The sequence below is a fragment of the Dama dama genome, chromosome 22, assembly GCF_033118175.1.
Source record: "Dama dama isolate Ldn47 chromosome 22, ASM3311817v1, whole genome shotgun sequence".
NCBI classification, from domain to species: Eukaryota; Metazoa; Chordata; class Mammalia; order Artiodactyla; family Cervidae; genus Dama; species Dama dama.
In genome coordinates, this window is record NC_083702.1 from 6,219,184 (window position 1) to 6,242,257 (window position 23,074).

The following is a 23,074-nucleotide window of genomic DNA, read 5'->3' on the forward strand; positions in this document are numbered from 1 at the left end:
CAGGCTGGCCTCAGAAGCCTGTGGGAGCACTCCAGGGCTGGTGATTGGAGAAGAGCTGATCATTCTAAGAAGTGCTCAGATCTGGGGGAATCTTTGGGGAATGGATTAGGGAAGAAATGTGAACAGTAGACACTGCTCTCTTCAGGGCATTAACATCCACTGTGGCCTACACTATGGGGAGTCAAAGGAAGGGAAAGGCTAGAGCTGTTTTTTGGTATTTAAGTTCATTTTTAGTTTATTTATTTATTACTATTTTTTGTCTGCTCCCCGTGGCTTTTGCAATCTTAGTTCCCCAATCAGGGATTGAACCTGTGTCCCCTGCAGTGAAAACACAGAGTCCTAACCACTGGACCGCCAGGGAAGTCCTAGAGTTGTTATATTGACTATCCAATCAATCTCTTTAGAAAAGCAATCTCTTTGTAATGCCTTATGTGTATGGTGATCAAATAGTTTATCATTTTGACACTAGAAAGTTTGCTATTAGTAATTATCAGACAATAGGCATAAACTAGAGCTTTGCCAGGCAAATTTGGGTGTATGATTATCTTAACTGGGGAAAGACATCGTTCTTAGACAATGTCTTAAAACAGTTTATGCAACTGAATTTTATGGATGTGGTGACTCTGTAACTGATTGTGTTTCCCTCTTTACCTTGGCTTCTAGGAAGCTCAGAGCCATATTTGTGGCCTTCCTTTTGTAACTGTGCTGGAATTACCAAACATATTTCTGCATACATTCACCAGCTTTCTTTTCTTCAACCTATTTTATTTCTCTTCAGCACAAGATAGATAGATAAGGGACTCTCAAGAGTCTTCTCCAACACCACAGTTCAAAAGCATCAGTTCTTCGGCACTCACCTTTCTTTATGGTCCAGCTCTCACATCCATACATGACTACTGGAAAAACCATAGCTTTGACTAGACAGAACTTTGTTGGCAAAGTAATGTCTCTGCTTTTTAATATGCTGTCTAGGTTGGTCATAGCTTTTCTCCCAAGGAGAAAGTGTCTTTTAATTTCATGGCTACAGTCACCATCTGCAGTGATTTTGGAGCCCCAAAAATAAAATCTGTCACTGTTTCCATTGTTTCCCCATCTATTTGCCACGAAGTGATGGGACCAGATGCCATGATCTTAGTTTTCTAAATTTTGAGCTTTAAGCCAGCTTTTTCACTCTCCTCTTTCATCAAGAGGCTCTTTAGTTCTTCTTTGCTTTCTGCCATAAGGGTGGTGTCATCTGCATATCTGAGGTTATTGATATTTCTCCTGGCAATCTTGATTCCAGCCTGTGCTTCATCCAGCCTGGCATTTCACATGACATACTCTGCATATAAGTTAAATAAGCAGGGTGACAATATACAGCCTTGACATACTCCTTTCCTGATTTGGAACCAGTCTGTTGTTCCATATCCAGTTCTAACTGTTGCTTCTTGACCTGCATACAGATTTCTCAGGAAGCAGGTAAGGTGATCTGGTATGCCCATCTCTTTCAGAATTTTCCACAGTTTGTTGTGACCCACACAGTCAAAGGCTTTGGTATAGTCAATAAAGCAGAAGTAGATGTTTTTCTGCAACTCTCTCTTTTTTGATGATCCAACAGATGTTGGCAATTTGATCTCTGGTTCCTCTGCCTTTTCTAAATCCAGCGTGAATATCTGGAAGTTCATGGTTCACATACTGTTGAAGCCTGGCTTGGAGAATTTTGAGCATTACTTTGCTAGCGTGTGAGATGAGTGAAATTGTGCAGTAGTTTGAACATTCTTCAGTATTGCCTTTCTTTGGAATTGGAATGAAAACTGACCTTTTCCAGTCCTGTGGCCACTGCTGAGTTTTCCAAATTTGCTGGCATATTGAGTGCAGCACTTTAACAGCATCATTTTTTAGGACTGGAAATAGCTCAACTGGAATTCCATCACCTCCACTAGAAAAGACATGGGGTTTGTACACAGAAAGGCTTTGTTTTGATCCTTGCCCTACCAGTTATTATGTGACCTTGAGCAATTACCTCTCTGCACTTTAGTTTGCTCAGCCATGAAATGGAGTTAAAATACCTACTCCAGAGGGTTGGTGTATGTTTCAGGAGTAGATACCTACATACTGAGGTACAACGTGAGAGGGAGAGACTTCTACCCAACATGAAATAAAACTCCTTCCCCTCAGTCTGACTGATACAGCCTAAGTCACATGCCCACCCTGGGAACAATAGCAGCCGTTAATTCTATGTACTATTTGGTGAGACTGACCAGGCTCCACCCCCAGAGTTGGGACCAGGCTACCTTCTCCTGAGTCATCTACATGAATGAAAGAAAGGAGGGAGGCAATAGTCTGGGAGCTGCTGGTTTGGATCTGCTGAGAGATGGTGCCATGTTTATAGGTAGTAGAAATGGGTGACCAGTTTGCAGACCGCACCCATGTTAAGAGTGTAGAAGATACACATGTTGGTAGCTGATTAGATGTCAGTGGAGAAATGGAAGGATAACAATATTTACTGGGATGGAGAACCCCAGGGAAGTGCAGGTTGATGAGTTAAAGTTGGTCCATATTGCCTTTGGAGTGAATGTGGACGATCTAGGGGGAGAGGAGGTAGTTAGATTGGTATATCTGGGGCTCTGTCAAAAGGTCAGAGCCACAGAGATTGAGAGGTAATCGATATCCCAGTCTTTATAAATCCATGTGCCCTTTCAAACACAAAAATGTTATACTCTGCTTTTAATGTTATTTAAAACTTCTAAGTACATTAAGTATACTGATCGAGCAATTCAAATGACTTACAGCACTGAGCCTGCTTCCCAGCAGTCACTGATGGCCTCTGCAGGCGGGAAGCCTACTGACTCTTGCACCTGTGCAGATCCAGGCTGCTTATTCTTCCCTCATCATGGCTGGGTGGATGGGTACCAGGAGGAGGCTGCACAGACCCTGTATTCTAGCACTTTCAGGGCTGCGGTATTTCCTCTGCTGGCAGCATTCCTGGCAGACAGGTGTCCAGACAGTGCTTGGTCATCTCCAGAGTCAGAGGGCTCACTACCTCATGAGACAGCCTCTGTCTTCCCGATGGGACATACCTACCCCTGAACATTAATTAATTGGTCCTTCTGGCTTTTCTCTATTCTGTGTAGCTCTGTCCTCTGGACCATGTGGAGAGAGCACAGAGCTGGGTGTCTCCCCTTGCCAGCCCCTCAGACATTTGTGGAAGCGGCCAGGCTTGCCTTCAGTTCCCTCTTCTTAAGGGTGGCCCCTTCCTGCTTCCGGTTAGGATGTGGAGACACTTCCAGTTCTGCTGTGAGAGGCTTCCGGTTGCCATCTTTTCGTGAGCCTGTAGAGGTCGAGGTGGGTAGGTTCAACGCCACCAGTACCCCTCGTTCTAACGGGGGATTGCACAGGTTCGAATCCCACTTATATAACACGTCGAGGTGTGACCCTTGGCAAGGCTTTGGCCTTGCTGTGCCTCAGCTTCTTTGATTCCCTTGTAAAATTGGAATACAGATGACCGGGGTCTGTGCCTCGTAGTTAATGCGGGGATTGGAGCCTTAATGACACATGGTGTCACCCCTGGGACTTGGGTAGCTCATTGAATGTTAACTGGACTCGCTGCTATAGCTCTCCGGTCCTCTCTAATCTCTGGAACTCCAGAACTGATAGCTGTTTGACCCCTGATGGGAAATGTTGAGAAACACTTAGAACGGCAAAAAGGGTGACCTTTAGGAAGGCTATTAGCCATTGTTCATGAGACAGACGTCTTTGTTGTAACAAGGAAACTGAAGCAGTAGAAATTCAGATCTGGAAGGAAACCCTGGGGGGCGTATACGGCCTTTTGTCTCATTCCAGAAGTTATGTTTTTTGGTGGTATGAGAAGTTCATTTATTTCTTAGCCCCTCTCCCACAAGTAATGAGCTCTCCATGCTGGGCACCTTTCAAATAGCCTGAAAAGAGCCAGTTTGGGGGGATTTTAGATAGGGCCCCTGCATGCTGTTAGTGTTGAAAGGGCTTCAAGGGGGCCAGAGCTGAGTGTGAATCTTGCCTGCTTCACCATCGGGGGATCTGAAAGTCACTCCAGTCATGCCTGCCACATGACCTTGCTCCCCAGGTTGGTGGCTGACTGCGTTCCAAAGCCAAGATCTTCATCTTTGTAACCTTTGGATCAGCTCCCCAGCCCCAGCAAGGACTTGAGTCAGTGAATGCCTGTTGAGTCATCCCCCAACCACTCATGTCCCCGTGTCTTCAGTAGTGGGGGGGGCAGAGGACCCCCGAGGCTTCCTCTGACACTTCTCATGCACCTCACTTTGCAGACATCGACGAGTGTGAGAATGACTTCTACAATGGGGGCTGCGTCCACGAGTGCATCAACATCCCGGGGAACTACAGGTGCACCTGCTTTGACGGCTTCATGCTGGCACACGACGGACACAACTGCCTGGGTGAGTGATGCCGCTGTGCTCTGCCCACTGGGCACTCCCTGCCTCTCTCTCAACTCCAGCTGGTAACGTTGGGGGCAGCGGGAAGGCTTGTCCTCTTTCGGCTCCTTGGGTCGAGAAGACCCCCTGGAGAAGGGAATGGCAACCCATTCCAGTATTCTTGCCTGGGAAATCCCATGGATAGAGGAGGTGGGAGGGCTACAGTCCCTAGGGTTGCAAAAGACTCTGACATGACTTAGTGTCTAAACATCAACAGTGATTAGTTTGCTAGGACTGCTGTAACAAAATAGCAGAGCTTGAGGGGCTTAAACTGAAAAAATTTATTTTCTCACAGTCCTGGAGGCTGGAAGTCCGAGGACAAGGTGCTGGTGGTTTGTTTTTAATCTGAGGATCTCTCCTTGGATTGCCAATGGCCACCTTCTTGCTGTGTGTTCACATGGTCATCTCTCTGCATGCACGTATCTGGTGTTTCTCTGTCTCTCTCTCTTTGCCCTAATCTCCTCTTTCTACAAGGACACCAGTCATATTGCAGTAGAAGCCATCCTAACAACTCATTTTCAACGTAATTACCTTTCTAAAGGTCCTATCGTATATATGGTCATGTTCTGAGGGTAAGGGTTAGACCTTCAACATATAAATTTCGGAGAAACATAATTCAGCCCATAACAAGGATTCTTATATACTTCCAGATTCTCCTAGTTCAAATACATATATTTTTAAGCCAGTTGTATAAATTTATGAGTAATGCAAACTTTCTGGGTACAACTGGGAAAATGTAGAACAAAGAAAAACTGGAAAGCATCTTAGTTTCTCTGGAGTGTTTGTTTTCAGGCATCTCTCTGCACCCGGGTGTGATTACCTGTAGTTGCAATCAGGTACCTGGCCCTTGTCATCACCATTTTCCTAGTTGCCTCATCATTTGATCAGTGACTAACAACCTGGGGCTGCTGTAACAGAGTAACACACTGGATGACCTGAGCGATAGAACTTTATTCTGTCAGAGTCCTAGAGGCTCAAAGTCTGAAGCTGTGGTGTCAGCGGGGTTGGTCCCTATGAGGCTTAGGGGGAGGACCTGTTTCTCTCCCAGCTTCTGGTAGCCTCGGGCTTGTCTTTGAGCGTAGATCACTTTCCCTCTCTGTTTCACATTGTTTTTGTTCTCTGCATGCCCATCTCTGTGTCCAAATGTCCTCTCTTCCTAAGGACACAGTCCTGTTGGATTAGGGGGCTCCCTGCCGAAACATCTTAACTTGATCATCTGCCAGTAACCTATCTCCAAAAAAGGTTACCCGCACCAGCCCTGGGGGTCAGGACTTCAGCATCTTGGGAGGGATGTAATTCAACCCATAACAGAGGTGGTTTGCAGTCCACAGCAGGAGGAACAGCTCCTGGTAGAAAGCCCATGGCCTCCAAGCAGGTGCTCCTGTCCTCCCAGCCGTCTTCTGCTGCCCACTGCTGTGTGACCTGGGGAACAACGGCTGGAGCCTCAGGGGTGAGGCCGTGGACTTAGCAGGGGTGTGGCATGGCCGTGGACACGTTCTTAACGTCACCAAGCCTCGGGGTCTTGTTGGTAAAGGGAGGTCGTGCAGAGCAGCTGTCTCACACGCTGCTGTGAGTGGTAACTGCGATCATGTCCAGGCGGCTGAGAAGTGTGCTGAGTCCCAGGGTGCTCAGTCCTGGGAGGTGTTCCCATCACCCTGACAGCCACAGGAATAACATGCTGTCGGCCTCACCAGGTTGTGTCTGAGAATGAAATAGCACGGTGACGTGGCTGGTGCTTGGTGAGTATAGTCAGCAAACAGGCATCAGTATTACTGTAGGTGACTCGGCCACCCTTCTGTGGTTGGACAGTTACATTCTTTGCTTATTTTGTTTGTTTGATTTTGCCATCAGAACCCAGAGGTGATTCTCGGCATAGAACATTTTTTCTTGTTTTCCCAACTGCTTACTTAGCAAGTCTTCCTGGAACTTCTGGGTTAAAAGGATTATTTGGATTTTTTGGTGGCACTGGATGCAGTGTCTCCTGGAAGGGCTGGGTAAACCTTCTATCGTGCCAGCTGGGCTTTTGGTGTATGCATAGAAAGCTTGTGAAGGAGGAAATGGCAACCCACTCCAGTATTCTTGCCGGGAGAATCCCGTGGACACAGGAGCCTGGCAGGCTACAGTGTAGGGGGTCACAAATAGTTAGAAACAGCTGAGTGACTGGGCATGCATGCTAGGAAGCTTGAGATCCCCAGTGCTCTGAAACTCCTCCAGAATTATCGGTGTATCTCCAGTTCCTCTGCCTGTTTTTGTTTAACGCACATTGGATCTCAGATGAGCTGTTATGGGAAACAGATCTGTAAACATGTAATTACACCCAAAGAAAGTGCCGAAACGGAGGTCTGGACAGCAAACTATGGCAGCCCAGAGGGGTCTATGAAGAGTTACCCTTCATGGGCTGTGGGAGTGAGGGGGGGCGGTGGTGGGAAGTGTGCCTGACTCCTCTGCGGGACCTCAAAGAGGAAGTTGCCTTGAACAGAATCTCCAGAGGTAGCGGTGAGGGCAGGGCCTGTGTGGAGAGCCGTGGGTGGCTCCTTGAGGCTGGGCTCGGGGGGAGTGGGAGGAATGCTGGGAGGTGGAGCTGGAGAGGAAGGCAGGGCCTTTGATGAGATTGGAGAGAACCGAGGCTGGACTGCGTTTCTTGTACCAGACACCACGTTCAGTATTGTTCACGTTTTATCTCATGTAATCCTCCCAAGAAGCGTAAACATTTAACCTTCCAGGCTGTTGGCCCCTTTTTTCAGATGATAGAGTCCATTTCAGGAACGGATTAGTCCATGAAGACAGACCTGACAGTCTGCCTGTCGGGCATGTCCTGACAGGAGCAGGCATATCCCCAGTGGTCAAGAGGCCAGACCTTGGGACCTGCAGGCTCTGGGCTCCACCCCTGGTTCTGCCAGTTATCAGCCGTGTGACCTTTGGCCACTTCACCACTAGGCCTGTTTCCTCACCAAAACAGCATTCGCCGTCACTGTCCTGTCGGGCTCTCACGAGGACTGAATGGGGTTGTGGGTGCGGAGCATCTGGAGAGTGGCTGGCACAGAGCACGCAAATGTAGTGGGCCTTGCTTAGCCTGGTCGACTTTCAGACCAGACGTATCGCGGTGGGCTAGTCTGACGCCTCTGAGACCTCGTGGGGGCCGGGCCTGCTGGCTGCAGTCCCCGGGCTGTGTCACACACACAGGCTCCCCTTCCCCTCACACCTCTCTTACCTGGATAGAATCACCTGTTTGTAAGCACCCTTATTCCCGGCTACGGCGGGCAGGTATACCCAACGCCTCCAGACTAATGGAGTCTGTGCAGGTTTTGGTTTCAACAACGTGATTTCCACAGTGGATTCTTTTTATACTGATTAATTTAAGGAACTGGGTAAGACTCCCCCACCCCCACCTCTGAGCACAGATTGCAACTTCATACGGCTCTAACGCACGCATATGGCAGCCAAGAAAAGGCTCTCTCTGTTGCTCCTCTGCTTTTAGCTGAGGGCAGACGCTTCGCAACAGACGTCTTGATGTTTGGGCTTTTTCCTTCTCACGGCAAAACTCCGGCTCTGGAGAAGTCAGACCTCGGTTCCAACCGGCTCCAGCCCTGCCTGACAACACAAAGCCACAACCTCCTCACCCACAAGACGCTGAAAACGTGCCCAGCGCAGTGTTGGGATCCCAAAGGCTTGTAAACACTGGCTGAAACCGTCACGCTGTAAGAGGAAGCTCGACTTAATGGAGTTGGAAGATGTGGTCCAAATTCTGTCACCATTGCTCATGAGTTTTATGGTTTGAGAGCAGTTACTCAGACTCTCCAAGTCTCAGTTCCCCTAACTGCAGAATGGGTCAGGAGTACCTGTCTCAGGGTCACCGTGCCAGTTAAATAAGAAAGTAGACCTGGAGAGCTGCGCGTACTGCTGGGCGGTTCTGCGCAGGTCGGGGGTGTTGTCGCATTGCTGCAGAGGTTTCAGGCTCCTCGCCCGCAGTCCAGCCCGTGAACGTGCTTGCTTTCCCTCCCGCTCACCCCGTATTGCTGATGTGATGATGATGGCGGTGGGGATTGAATTATTTGTCCACATTTATAAATCAAGGGATGTCACATAAAACTCAGTATTTCCAGCTCTGTTCCTACTTGGCCCTAATCCTCCCATCCCTGACTTTGTGGGTCTGGGGCAGGAATGCATATCCCACATGGCCAGATATGTAAAGATTGTTAGGAAGCTTCGAACTAAAATATGTTCAATCTCTTCTGCCTTGACAAGCAGTCCTTCCTCGTGACTTGGAAGGCTGGAGTGGAATTTAGAATTCTAGGACTTCTTGGAGTTTCGTGCCAGAAAGTGGTAGCGTGGGCAATGCCTGCTCCCCGCCCCTTCTTCTCACCCCTGGCCCTGTCCTATACCACAGGGCGCCTGAGGGCCCCCTAACCTGAGTGTGTAAACCCTGGACATTTGCCTTGAAGCCATCTTCCCTTTTTCTTGGTCCTGTTATTCGTCCTTCTGAGAAGAGATAGGCTTGCGGGGGGGAGCTGGACAGGGAATTTGAGGGGCCTCAAACACCCAGAACATCATCTAGTGTGTTCCAGGTGCTGTGACCGCCTGTGGACTGCTTACTCCGTGGGGAGGGCTGTAGCCACAGGAGCGGCAGAGCAGGAACCCTACAGGGATGAGGCCGAGAACAGGGGCACCTCTCTGTGGGAACAGCAGCAACGGGGACTCTCTGCATCATGGCCCCCGCCTCAGGAGAGTGTGTGGAGGTTCCTGATCGCCACACTCCCCACCGTTCTCTATTGCTCACAACCTGTTGGTCATTTAACTCTCCACTTGCTCTCAGTAGGAGCTGTGTTCACGCTGCCTGATAGAGCCTCCAGCACAAGGCCTGCCCTCAGCGGGTGTTGGCTGCTGTGAGAAGCTGAGTGAGTTTGGGGAGGGTTCTCCGTTCTGCGTTCTCTCTGCTTTGTGCAGCCCTGACCATCTCTGGTCAATCACTCTGAGCCCACCCCATAGCCATCACCCATCGGGACAGTCAGGCCTGTTTACATCTCCTGTTTTGTCTCCAAAAGCCTGGGTCAGAAGTCTCGTCCGCTTGGAACATCCCTCTCTCAACCACCACTGAATTCCTTCGTGATGATGGCTGGAACCGAGCCTGGTCAGCACAGTTTGAAAAGCGTTCTGAGCTCGTAGGAGAAATGAGGCTGATGGCTGAAGGGTTATTTTCTTGCCTGGGTTTTCACAGTTGAACCTTTTCTTTTCTTTTGAGCAAATGAGGTTATTTTCTTGGAGATGGTTTGCCTGGGACCGTGTCCTGGAGGGTGGCCAAATCTGTTCTCTGGGGAGTAAAACCCTCTTTCTATTTGACATCTTTATTGAGGAATTTCTCAAATATAACAGAAAATGACACCAGAGGGATTTGAAACCATGATGAGATCCTTGCTCAACCCCAAATGACTGCTTTTAGCATTGTAATTACTTGAAATAGCAGTAGTTCTGTTTGAAAAATATTATTCCAAACTCCATGCAATTGGACATAAGAGCAATATTTAGGCTAATAGAATAAGGTTTTTTTTTTCATCCTAAATTAAAACCAGCGGTGGATAATTTTTTCCCGACTCCACAAAGGAAGGCTCCTTTTCCCCTAAAGCCATTAGTTCACTTAGCCAGATGTTCTCTGCGACCCCAGTCTTTATCTTGACTTACTGAAAAATACGGTTCTCAAGTTGCTCACAGTTTGAATTTCGGACTTGCTTCTCAGCACATTTTCCCCTGATGAAGAGGAGTCATCCGCAGCCAGATTCAGCAGAAAAGTTGTTTTGTTAAGCAGATCGAGACATTCCCATTAACACTTCTTGAGCACCTACTGTGTGCCCGGCCTGGTGCTAGGTAGTCGGCTCCTCTTGGGTGAGGTGAGGGGACGTTGGCCGAGTCTCTGCTGTGTGCCCGAAGTCACCCAGGATGTTGTGCTGACGTTCTCTTCCTTAGTCCTCACTCATCCCTGAGCAGAAGCCACTAGTATCCCCTCTTTACAAATGAGGGACTGAGGCTCAGAAAGAGAAAGTGGCCCGTGTAAGGTCATACAGCCAGTAAGTGGTTGAGCTGTGACCAGAGCCCAGATCTGTTCATTTGCCGATTCAAGCCCATAAGCTACTGCCCATCCCTTGCCCCATGGCACCCGAAACAGACCCTGCTCTGGGAGGCTGGTCCGGATCATTGGGGGTTTGATAGCCCACCCCTCCGCTCCCGTGAGTTTGGGACTCACAGTGAAATCCTAGCGTCTGCCAACCCAGGCTGGTGGGTGGCCTGCTAAAGGGGATGAGGGCAGCCCTTGCTCTGGAGAGTTCCCCAAAATCTGTACTGCCTCCCAGGCAGGTCCTTGCTGCCTCTGCAGGAGCTCTGTCACCCTTGAGCTGCTTTGGGACATTGTGTTCCCCGTGTGACCTCACAGAGCCCTGTGATCACTGAACCCTTTCACGGGGCACCCGTCGCTTTCACAGCAGCTCCCGGTTTATCTGCTCACGACGCACCTTGGGCCAGGGCACTGCCAGCCTCCTCTCCTCACCTCTCCTCCTTACCCACCTGTGCCCTCTGGCCCCACCGGCCTTACACCCACCATCCTCCTGTCCCTCCTGTTCAGTGCTGCTCCCTGTGACCCCTGTCCCAGCACGACCTGGTGAGGTCTGGCTTGTCGTTCGAGACCTAGCCTGCGTCTCCTTTCTCTCCAAAGCCTTCTTTCTGTGACCACGTTGTACACACCTCCACTCGGCTCGGTTCTAGAGTTCTGTCTTCTTCCCCTGCAGGCAGAAGCTCTCTTGTTTATCTCTCCTTTTTCCTCCTCAGAATCGAGTGCTGTGTCTGGCAAATCATAGGCATATAATAAATATTTGTAGAATGAACAAATAAATGAGTTTGAAGAAGTGCCTTGTATCCTAGGTCCTCAGGCTCAGCAAACGTCCGTGCTGGGCACGTGGCGGAGATCCAGGGGAATTAGATGGAGCACGTGTCATGGGACCCCCAGATTCATGAGAAACCCAGAAATGTTCACGGCTCAAACCACAGGTGACACAAGGCTCCATCCAATATTCATCCATTCATTTATTCAAAAAATGTTCAGAACCCCGGCTGTGTGCCAGAGCCAGCTTTAAAAGCTGAAGGAACAGTGAGTGGTGAACGAGGCAGTAAAGCGCCTGCAGCAGCGCAAGGAGGAGACAGTGCGCAAGGAAGCACATAACTCAGTGAAGTAAGTTCAGTCCGGTCGGTCACCCGCAGTGAAAAATAACAAAACTAATGTGATAGGACTGCAGCCACAAAGTTAAAAGATGTGTGCTCCTTGGAAGAAAAGCTGTGTATTAAAAACCAAAAATGTTACTTTGCCTACAAAGGTCCCTATAGTCAAAGCTATGGTTTTTCTAGTAGTCATGTACCAATGTGAGAGTTGGACCATAAAGAAGGCTGAACACCAGAGAATTGATGCTTTTGAGGTGTGGTGTTGGAGAAGACTCTTAAGAGTCCCTTGGACTGCAAGGATATCAAACCAGTAAATCCTAAAGGAAATCAACCCTGAAATATTCATTGGAAGGACTGATACTGAAGCTGAAGCTCCAATACTTTAGCCACCTGATGCAGAGTGAACTCACTGGAAAAGATGCAGATTCTGGGAAAGAATGAGAACAGGAGGAGAAGGGAGTGACTGAGGATGAGATGGTTGGATGACATCACTGACTCCATGGACCTGAGTTTGAGCAAACTCAGGGAGATAGTGAAGGACAAGGAAGCCTGGCATGCTGCCGTCCATGGGGTCGCAAAGAGTTGGACACAACTGAGTGACTGAACAACGACTATGTGACAGGAAGTGATGGGGGCAGGGCAGCAGTGTTGGAGAGCGTGGTATTCCTGTGACCATTGCTGCGTTAAAAACCTCCCCACATTTAGTGGCATGAAACACCAGTGTACTCTGCTTGCAGGTTCTGTGGGTCAGGAATTCAGAGAGGACGCAGCAGGGATGGCTGTCTCAGCTGCTCGGTGTTTGGGCCTCAGCTGGGAAGACATGAGGTTGGAGATGCCTTGATGGGGGCTGGAATCATCTGGAGAATTCTCTGCTGATGTCTTATGGTTGAAGTTGGTTGTCAGCCAGAACACTTCTGGGCAGCCTCTCGGTGTGGTCTGTCCACACAGGGTGGTGTGGGCTTCCTCACAGCATAGTGTCTGGGTCCCAGGAGAACAAGATGCAGTTTTACAGTCTGCTCTCAGAAGGCACTTCCTCCCAGCTCTGCCTATCAAGGCAGTTACAGAGGTCCACCAATATTCACCGGGAGGGGAACTGGTGAAGGGCCTCAGGGAGGAACGGGAAGCTGCCCATTGAAGATCTAGGGGAGATCTTCCCTCCAGGCAAAAAGGGGAGGACAAAGGCGGTGGCCAGGGCTAGGGACAAGTTGGGTGAGTTTGGGAACAGGTCATTGTACCTGGAGGATCTGGAGGGAGGGAGAAGGCCTGGAGATAAGGTCAGGAGGGAGCCGGGCCAGGTCAGGTCGGGTCTTACAGGCCCTAGGAGTTAGGATTTTATTCTAAATTAGCTAGGGGAAAAAAAATTAGCTGGGAAACCATGGGACATTTTAACCATGGATGTCTTAATAGATTTGCCTTCTGGCTGCTACATAGAGAATGTGTCAATGGGAAATAAGAGGCAGAGACCATTATGATGGAGATGTTTAGATCTAATGGAGACCATTAGATTAGAGATGTTGGTGGCCCCATCCAGGGTGATGATCGTGGAGGTGATGAGATGTGGTTGGATTCATGTATGTTTTGAAAATGGAGCCAGAATGAACTGATGATGGATTAGATATAAGAAGTGAGGGTAAAGAGGAATCAAGAGTGACTGCTGGTTTTTTGCTTGGAGTTACTCTAGCTTCTGGGCCTGAGGTGGGGAAGATTGGGGGAAGACAGATTGTGGAGTGGAAACAGCGTGGACTGAGAGTCTGTTGGGCCAAGTTCAATTTGACATAATCAGTAGCCATCTGAGTGGATACGGTATTCAAGTTCAAAGTCTGTGAGGTAGTCAGGTATGGGGTTCAGGGGAATGTGTCAGCGTAGAGCTTCTAGTTGGACTATAAAGGGGAGATCTTCTCTGCAGGCAAAAATAGTTGGACTGTAAAGAAAGCTGAGCACCAAGGAATTGATGCTTTTGAACTGTGGTATTGGAGAAGACTTTTGAGAGTCCCTTGGACTGTAATATCAAACCAGTCAGTCCTAAAGGAAATCAGTCCTGAATATTCTTTGAAAGGACTGATGCTGAAGCTGAAGCTCCAGTACTTTGGCCGCTTGATGCAAAGAGCTGACTCATTGGAAAAGACCCTGATGCTGGGAAAGACTGAAGGCAGGAGGAGAAGTGGATGACAGAGGATGAGATGATTGGATGGCATCACCAACTCAATGGACATGAGTTTGAGCAAGCTCTGGGAGTTGGTGATGGACAGGGAGGCCTGGCGTGCTGCAGTCCATGGGGTCGCAAAGAGTCGGACACGACTGAGTGACTGAACTGAACTGAGAGCTTCTAGATGGCATCCAAATTGAGAGCTCTTAACAGCCATTCATCTCAGAAGATCTCCTGAGTGCCTGCCCTGTGCTGTGTCTTGGGCTGGGAGCTTGCGGTTTGGAGATGAGTGGCATATTCCCAGTCCTGGAGGAGCCCTGGGAATCAGCCTGCATAGTTTTGAATGCTGGATCCATCACTCAACTTTGCGACCCTGAGCAGGTAACTTCACTTCTCTGGGCCTTGTGTCCTCATCTGTTTGGTGGGGCTAATAGCAGCGCTTATTTGACAGCGATGATGCAGAGCCCAAAAGAGATGCAGAGCACACGCCTGGCACTCAACAAGGGCTCAACAAATGGGAATTACCTAATTAGCACTTACTCCTAGTGTGCGGTCAGGGTACTTTTTAAAGAGGGTGGATGTCTTTTCTGAGCTGGTGGAGATGCGGGGGACAAACCTTGCCCCTGAGCAGGGTGTGAGGCCCTTCGGTGGGGACTGGCCTGCGTGTTCCACACGGTGCCCCCGCCCAGCGAGCCACAGCCCACCACCCTCCCCGGTCAGAATCCGCCCCTTCCTCTGCACCGGTTCTTGGGCTCATCCATTGACATGGGCCACGTGGTGTCAGGGCTGTCCATCCCAGCTCCACCACAATACTCATTTTGTGACCTTGGGCGCATATCACCTCTTTCTCAGTCTTGGTTTTGTTGTCTCCAAAATGAACATGATGCCTGTCTGGCAGGATCATATGTGCACCAGGTTACCCCAGAGGCCACCAGGCAGAATGAACAGAGGAGGAGAGGAGCTCTGCAGAGCCCGCCGGGGCCCGGGAGCCCAGGTGCACTTGTGGGAGGAAAGCACCGTGGGCGCCCAGATGCTCCGCGTCGGTGCGGTGGTCACGGCTCTTCCCTGCGCCGGGCTGGTCCCCGGCAGGATGAAAGGGCCGCGCCTCGGCCCTTTTGAAGGCGCCCCCCCTCATCCTGGAGGACAGCTGGAGACAATGTGTTGCTCCCTGAACCCCTAACGAAGGCTCGACTCGCCTCTGTTTATTTGTCTTTATACTTCAACAGCACAAATGCATTTCTTGCTGGGAAAAAAAATGCTGACCATTTTAATGTGACACTAAACAGTTTCAGACAAATACTTATTCCATAAACACCAATATTTTTCAAGGTAAACTGTGGAGGTTTCTTCCTGTCCTCTCTATTTCTGCCCTCCCTCCCTGCTGGTCCCTGTTCCTGGCCCACATTCACGTGGTCTGAACACACTTGGTTGGAGCGATTCACTGTCAGAGGACAAGCTGGATTCAGACTCACTTCTCTTCCCAGCTTTTTACAACTGTTAATCTGATGGAAATTCTTTGCCCTGAGAAAAAGAAACACACTGGACTCAGTGTACATCTTTATAAATGGGCTTCCTTCTTTCCCCAAATCATTACAGAACCAGGGAGCTCCTGCAGCGGGCAGGGAGGTGGAGTGATGGAGACCCAGGTGTGTTTTGGGGGTGGAGTGGCCTTCTCCAGCCTCAAGCCTGCAGCCAGCTCAGGACTGGGGGTTGGGGGGAGGGCTGGGCAGAGCCATGGGCGCTTCTCTCAGAAGAGGGCCAGGCGAGTGCTGCGGGGCATGGCAGTGGGCCAGGAATCAGGCTCTTTGGGCCATGGACTTGCAGGGGGACCTTGGGAAACTCCCTCCATCTCTGTACCTCAGTTTCCCCATCACATGTGAGGTAAGGGGTGGGATTCAACCAATGGTTTTCAGATTCCATGGGGTTTTGTGTCCAGCAGTAGAACCCTTTATTTCCAGCAGAATCCCACCGTGGTCACACAGCCGTGGCTGAAATGGGAGGCAAGACTGCCAGGGATGAGAGCCCTGCTCTCCGGGGAGCCCATCCCCCACAGCGCCCTGTTTGGAACCCCTTGGCCTGGCTGTTGTGTCAGAGTTCTTCTTCCTCTGACAGCTCGTGATTGGATGTCTTGGTGGCATGGAGTGTCCCCAGGGACGGTGGCCAAGCTCCTCATCCCTGCCAGATGCAGTCCCCATCTACCTCTCTCTCTCCTTGTTTCTCAGAGCTGTGATCTCCAGCATGTCGAATAACTTCTGTTTTCCTAAACGCATCCCACTTTTCCTGCTCTGGAGTACACTACACCTACTGTTCCTTCTGCCCAGATCACCCTTTCCCGTGTTCTTCATTAATTCGTCATGACCCCTCCTTGTCACACGTCTGCTCGGGCATCAGCCTCTCTGGAAAGCGTCCCCTGAGTTGCACACCATTCCCCTGGGTGCCTGTAGCCTCCCAGGCTGCCCTCTGCCTCAATGCTGAGCTCCTAGGCTTGTCCCTGGACCCCAGGGGCAGGTCTCTCCTGCCTCGGGAGGTCCTGGAGGGCCAGGCTCCAAAGTTGCCTTAGCCCTGTGTTCCCAGGCGCAGACTCATCTGTGTGATGGAGGGATAGGTCAGTGGCCGGGGAAGGAGGCGGAAGGTTTGATGCTGACTGCCTAGGAGAGCATGGTCTGACAGTGGTGCATACACAAGCCTGGCCCTGGGTCAGGGCTCGGGGCTCTCAAAACTTCTGAGAACTGTGGGAGGGCAGGGGGTGTCTCCTAGCAGCCCACATGAGTGGGGCCCATGCGGCCGGCTGAGCGTGGAGCTCCCCTGTCCCGTCCTGTCTCCAGGCCCAGCTCCTTCTGGTCTCTGCTCTAGAGGAGGGGAGAGCAAGGACCTGGGAACAGACGCGTCACCCTTGGCCCCCAGCTCCCTTCCCAGCACGGGTTTGCAGCCAGCTCTTCAGGCTCACTCTTCTTATCCAGAAAAGAGGGGTGACGATGTTCCTGGGAGGGTGCTGTAGGCATGGAGTGAGGTGGGCGTTGTGGCATCAGGAGGCCCTGCGGCCTCTCCTTCCTGCTCTCCCTTGGGTGGCACCTTCGGGTCAGAAACCATGGCACAATACAGGGCGGCCATTCCTGTTGGTAGGACGTGGTTGAAATCTGTTGTCAGTTGCCCCGTGCCAGCTTTGAATAGGGCTCAGTGTGGTGACCTGGGGAAGAAGTCCTGCTCTGTCCCAGGGTGGAGAAGGCCGAGCCCATAAACAGCAAAGAAAAACAGCCAGTTGCTGAGGAAGGGACAGGCGAGCAGACACGTCCCTTCATCTTTCTTGTTTGCAGTCCATGTGCCAAGGTCTTGGTCAGAATTCAGAGAAATAAACAGAAAATAAGTGTCTTGTGAAAGCTCTTTAAAAATACTTTACCACCAAACACATACCCCAGACCAGAGCTGAACTGTGTGCCTAAAAATGGGAGTTATCAGCAAGTAAGGGAGTCCCAAAGTCTGCGACCCAGCGCGTCCTCTGCCAATAAGCTTGCTTACTCTGGAGCAGTCCGTGCCTGGGTGGTGAAGGGGGCCACCCTGGACGTGGGCCGGGCCAGGCCGCGTCTAGACACATGCTGCAGCAACCATCCTTTCCCAGCACCAACAGACCGTTTATCGTGACCTTTCGCCAGCCGCGTGCCTCGCCTGCCCCCGCATCCCTCCCTGGCACCCACCTCACCCCAGCCACATGCAGCTGGAAATAGACTAGCCGGCAGAGAGGGCTGGTGCCCAGCTGGCAGTCGTCCTCTGTGGGAAGCAGGTGGCCCTGGCAGCCACCCAGGTCTTGCTTGGTCTGGGGTCTTTAGCAACTCCTCAGGTGATACCTTAGTGGTGGGAGAGGATCCCACGGCCCCTTGCCCCGCCCTGGCTCATGTGCTGGCTGCCAAGGGGTCACTTGCCAGTGGAGTCGTTGGGAGGAGCCTTGGCAGAGGCCCCGTGGAGTGGGATCCTTCTGGGGCCCCTCTTCCCATTGGAGGAGTCTGGGGTCTTCAGCCTGGCCACTGGCTCCTCAAGCTCTGAGCTCTGCCTGCCACTCCAGCCTTGCAGATGTGAAGCCTGTCCCCACCCTCTGTGCTTCCTCCCGCCTGGAGGACGCCCCCTCTTGGCTGTTCTGGGCGCCCCGGTTCATCCTTGTGCACCTCTCCCCTGGCCTTCCTGGCAGGGTGACTCGGTCCCCACCCCGCCCTTGGACCAACCAGAGGCACAGCGCTCCTCAAGCAGAGTTGAAAAGGTCTGTTTACTTACCCATCTTCCACACGTGTAATTATTATACAGAAACACTCAAAGAAATCAATAGACAAGACAGAAGATAATTCCCCCGTTAGCTTGCCACCCCAACAGGTCAACAGCTTTCATGTCCTAATGTTCTTGTCTGAGGTCATCTGTGTGTAGAACTGACCATATATGGTTAGGATCATGCATTGATGTTTGTATGCCGCGTCCAGCCCCAGATTCTATCAGAACTTTTGTCACTGTTGATGCGTAATCACGTAGCCAAGATGTGGGGCCTGGAATCTGAGTCCAGGATGTGGGGGGCCTGACTGAGAGCTGCTGCTAGGGTGGCCATCTGGTTGGGAGAGATGGTTTGTAACCTCTGGTCAGCAGCTGCCCCCTGAGTACCCGTGCCTACCAGTCAGGAGATCCGGAGATGAGTTAGATGCGACTCCCACCCTCGGGGAGCTCCAGGCTCTGTGCAGGAATACTCGAAGTTTGGTGTCCTTGCTGTCATTAACACTGGCCCGAAGCACTGGCAGGGAGGGGGGCCGTCTCCCCCTGCCAGGTGGTGGCGGGGATGGGGCGAGGGGAGGAGGAAAGGGCAGGTGCAAAGCCTGGAGCTGAAGAGGCTCGGCCAGAAAGGAGTGCAGACTCAGGGAGAGAAGCAGGCAGAGATGTGTAAGATGGCGGCCTGGCTCAGTCAGAGAGGAGCGCGGCGGCTCAGGGGGAGGGGTAGGTCAGCTCAGTCAGTGCAGTCGCTCAGTCGTGTCCGACTCTTTGCGGCCCCATGGACCGCAGCAGCCAGGCCTCCCTGTCCATCACCCACTCCCGGAGTTTACTCAGACCCATGCCCATCGAGTCGGTGATGCCATCCAGCCATCTCATCCTCTGTCGTCCCCTTTTCCTCCTGCCCCCAATCCCTCCCAGCATCAGGGTCTTTTCCAGTGAGTCAGCTCTTCACATCAGGTGGCCAAAGTATTGGAGTTTCAGCTTCAGCATCAGTCCTTCCAATGAACACCCAGGACTGATCTCCCTTAGGATGGACTGGTTGGATCTCCTTGCAGTCCAAGGGACTCTCAAGAGTCTTCTCCAACACCACAGTTCAAAAGCATCAATTCTTCGATGCTCAGCTTTCTTCACAGTCCCAACTCTCACATCCATACATGACCACTGGAAAAACCATAGCCTTGACAAGACGGACCTTTGTTGGCAAAGTAACGTCTCTGCTTTTAAATAGAGGTGTGTAAAATGGCAGCCTGCTCAGTCAGAAAGGAGCGTGGCGGCTCGGGGAGAGAAGACCGAGGCGTGTAAAATGGCAGCCTGTCAGCAGAGGCAGACGTACCGTTGCTCCCCGAGGCTGAGACGTGGAGATCCAGATCTGCAGACGCGGGCCTTGGGGGGGACTTCCTCCATCCACACCTCGGGCACCTCAGACGCCAGCCTGGCTCGTCGCCCCCTCCTTCGACAGCCGCCAGGGCCCTACCTACTGCTCCAGCCTCACCAAACATAGGCACACGGGTGTGCATGCGCGCACGCTCACACACACAGACACACACGGCAGGCATCCCATCCCCGAACACGGCTCTCTCTGAGCCGGCCCCTGTGCAGTTCAGACAGAGGCTCCCCTGCCCCACAGTTGGGCCTCCCGATCCCGATCCCCGGTCTTACCTGGTCTCACTCCTTCTGCCACCCTGGTTGGGCAGCTCCCCGGGGTCAGGCTCTGACGACGTGCTCACTGCCTGTTCCTTGCCTGTTGAATGAATGAAGGGACACAAACACGTGTGCCGTCGCAGCTCTCGAGGGGAGACGGGGCGTTGGATAGATGGCTTCAGATGGAATGACTGCTCTTGTGGACGCGCTCCCGGGTGGGAAGCCAGGAAACCGTGTACAGAGTAACGGGTCCAGCAGGCGTGATGAGAAGGTTGGGGCCGGAGTCCTGCCTCTGGGAATTCATCTGCAGAAAAGTCCCTCATGCCCAGATGTGTCCCTCCCAGGGGAGCTCACTAACGCAGTGGAAGAGACAGCACTCTGAGGCAAAGGCAGGGGGCCCTTGCAGCCTGGACCGCAGCAGGTGAGAAGGGCAGCCAGGACGGAGCCCCAGCCTGACCAAGGCGCTGACTCAGCTCTCAGTGAAGCAGGGCGAGAGGCTGAAAGAGGGATTCGTTACCACGAGCTGAAACTCAGCACGTGAAAAAATAAGGTAGATGCTCGTGATAGGAGTTGTAGCCAGAGTATAAATTTGTTGATCTTTCTCCCCCACTGTTTTTCAAAATTCCTTGTACATTCACATTTTTGAATAATGAAAGTTTTATTGGACAAGTGATAGGGACCCATGTTAAGTTCTTGAGGGCAGTTATGCTATGGAAAGGTCATGCCACAGCTTGGCCTGGAAAGGGAGAGGGGTAGCCTTGGGGAGACACACGGTCCTTGTGATGCTTCAGCCAGGCTCAGTGCTGCCTTTTCCACAAAGCTCCCTAGTGTCCATGTCCTCTACCTCTGCCTGTTTCCAGCTCCTCTGCCTGCTACTTTCTTAAGTGTATCAACTCTCCTGGCACAGACTCATCGCTCAGTCCCTCTGTGTCCACATGACCCACCCAGGGCCTGGCAATGAGGGACTGCTGAGCACGGGAAGGAAGTGGCCAGCTCACTGCCAGCCCGGGGAAGGAGCCATCGCAGGCTGGGGCGGGAGCCCACGTGGGGGCCCCCACTCACAGAGAACTCCCACGGCCAACTATCCGGAAGAAGGAAGGGAACGGGCCACCGGGAAGCACCCACAGCAGCCTGATAAGGCCCAGATCTTATACTCAGCAGTTTAAAAAGTTGGAAGAAAATATTGAGTTTACTTGGGAAGATTTGATGCTTGAAGATTTGGAATTCCAGGCAGTAGCAATGGTGGGAAATTTACGCTGGGAGCAAGGCATTTGACCTGGCCAAAGTCAGGTGTGATGGACTGACCAGAAGGCCCGTGTGCACCAGGGCGGCCCGGGGAGCTCCTGGGCACGCCTTGACTCTGTGGAGCCTTTCCCAAGGCGGTGGGGCTCCCCCTGTCCCCCCTCCAAGCCCACAGGGGTAATCACAGCCAGCTGGGCCTGCTTTATTTCTGAGGATTTCATTAAGAATCCTGTCAGAGCATTTCCCCTGCTTTTCTTAGAGCTTCTTGCTTTGGTTCCAGGGTTTGTTCCGTTAGTTGGTGTTTTTCCCTTCCCTCTTTCTAGTCCTCTGTTCTCATCGCCATCAAAACAGATTGTTAAAAGCTCCAGTGCCTCCCACAGATGTCCGTCCAGGATCACGTTCACGGCCGCCCTGTCAGAGGCCTGAGGGCGGGGGATGAAGGCATCCAGTTCCCGTCCTGGACCCGTCACCCACACGTAGGTGACCGAGGGCAGACCGCGCTCACTGCCTGGAGCTCCTGTTATAACACGGCTGCTCCTGCCCCGGGCCGAGGCCAGATGGGACACTGTCATGGGAGTGCTGGCGCAGAGAGGAGGCTCATGGAACGGGTGTTCCCTTCCGTCTTCTGCAGCTTTCTCTCTTGCCCTTGCTAGAGAGATTAAAGGAAGAGCTGGTCTGGCCGCAGTTGGCATAGACCAAGGGCAATGAAGTGTCATTCAAGGGGGCAGCCCACTGTCTTCAAAACCCTACCCCCTCTACCCGCTTCCCCAAGCACTACTCAGAACGGGTTTTCTTCAGCTGAAGACTTTGGTCCTCATGCGAGTGAAAACATTCGCAAAGCAGGAAGACACTTTGAGCTTCACCAGCTTACCAAGCATCCCAAGTGGCTCTGTTCGTTCGTTGCACACCAGAGCCCACAGGCTGGCAGTGTTTAAGGGTATCTCCTTCTCTGCATCCTCATCCCACGAGCTGCCCACAGGCGGGGCTGTGCTCACCCACACAGTGGGGTTAACGGCTGGGCAAGGCTGTGCCTGGCAGATAAGTGAACCTAGCTCTTCTCCAGTCAGCTCTCACTCTGCCTCCCTGCGAACCCACCAGCCAGCACTCAATCCTGTCCCTGATCCAGCGCTGCCTCCCAGGGCAGCCCCTCCAGGGCCACTCGGCCCATCCCTGACGGGGCAGGCCTGCAGCCAGGGCCTCCAGGCCAGAGCTGCCTGCCCCAGCCAGCTCTCAGTACGTCCTCGGTCCACAAACATACTGTTTAAAAACCCGAGACACAGCCACAGTCCAGATGTCCCTGTTCTCAGGGACTCCGCGTTCTCCGAGGAGACCGAGACGCAAGCACAAAGCAGGCACCAGTGACTGGAGGGGCCGGGCGACTCCCAGGTGTTTGGGCTGAAGCAGCTGCGGGTGGTGCTGCCACGGCTGAGCTTTAGAAGGCTGAGGCGGGGACTGGGCTCTGCTTCGTTCTCTTGTGCTTTCATCGTGGAGGTGGAGATGGGTCATCGTGGGCCACGTTAGGTTTGTCCCGCCTGTTGGACATTCAGGTCTAACTGATGGCAAGTGCTGATTTCTGAGTCTGGAGGCTGGTGGAGCGGACAGCCCTAGGGGTTTGGGCAGTGTTAGCCAGCAGCTGGCTGGAAAAGCCATGGGACAGGGTGACAGCTCCTAGGAATGGAGCCCGAGAGGAACCCAGGTTTCTGGACGTGGCCCCCACGGGTGCACTCACCTCCCAGGGCCTACTCTAAAGGAGGGACTGTCTACGGAGTTGGAGAAAGTATTTGCCAACCATGTATCTGACCAGGGTCTACTATCTCGGATATGTGAGAACTCTTACAACTCAACAGTAAAAAGACAATCCAATTTAAAAGTGGGCTGGGGGCTTCCTGGTGTCTTGGTGGTAGAGAAGTCGCTGTCAACCCAGGAGACGTGGGTTTGATCCCTGGTTTGGGACGATCCCACATGTCACAGAGCAGCTAAACCTGTGCCCACAACTACTGAGCCTGAGCTCTAGAGCCCGTGACCTGCAACCACTGAAGCCCACGTGCCCTGGAGCCCATGCTCTGCAACAAGGGAAGCCCCCTCAATGAGAAGACCAGGAACTGCAACTAGAGATAACCCCCCCTTGCCACAACTAGAGGAAATGCTGACACAG

General features: G+C 52.0%; 1 protein-coding gene across 2 annotated transcripts in view; it reads left to right on the forward strand.

Moving 5' to 3' along the window:
• SCUBE1 (signal peptide, CUB domain and EGF like domain containing 1) overlaps positions 1-23,074 on the forward strand; it is a 129,622-nt gene that overhangs the window by 17,092 nt on the left and 89,456 nt on the right. For both annotated transcript variants that reach the window (XM_061124369.1, XM_061124370.1), the window contains exon 3: positions 4,284-4,412. In XM_061124369.1, the coding sequence (XP_060980352.1) occupies positions 4,284-4,412 (129 nt within the window). The remainder of the gene's footprint in view (positions 1-4,283; positions 4,413-23,074) is intronic.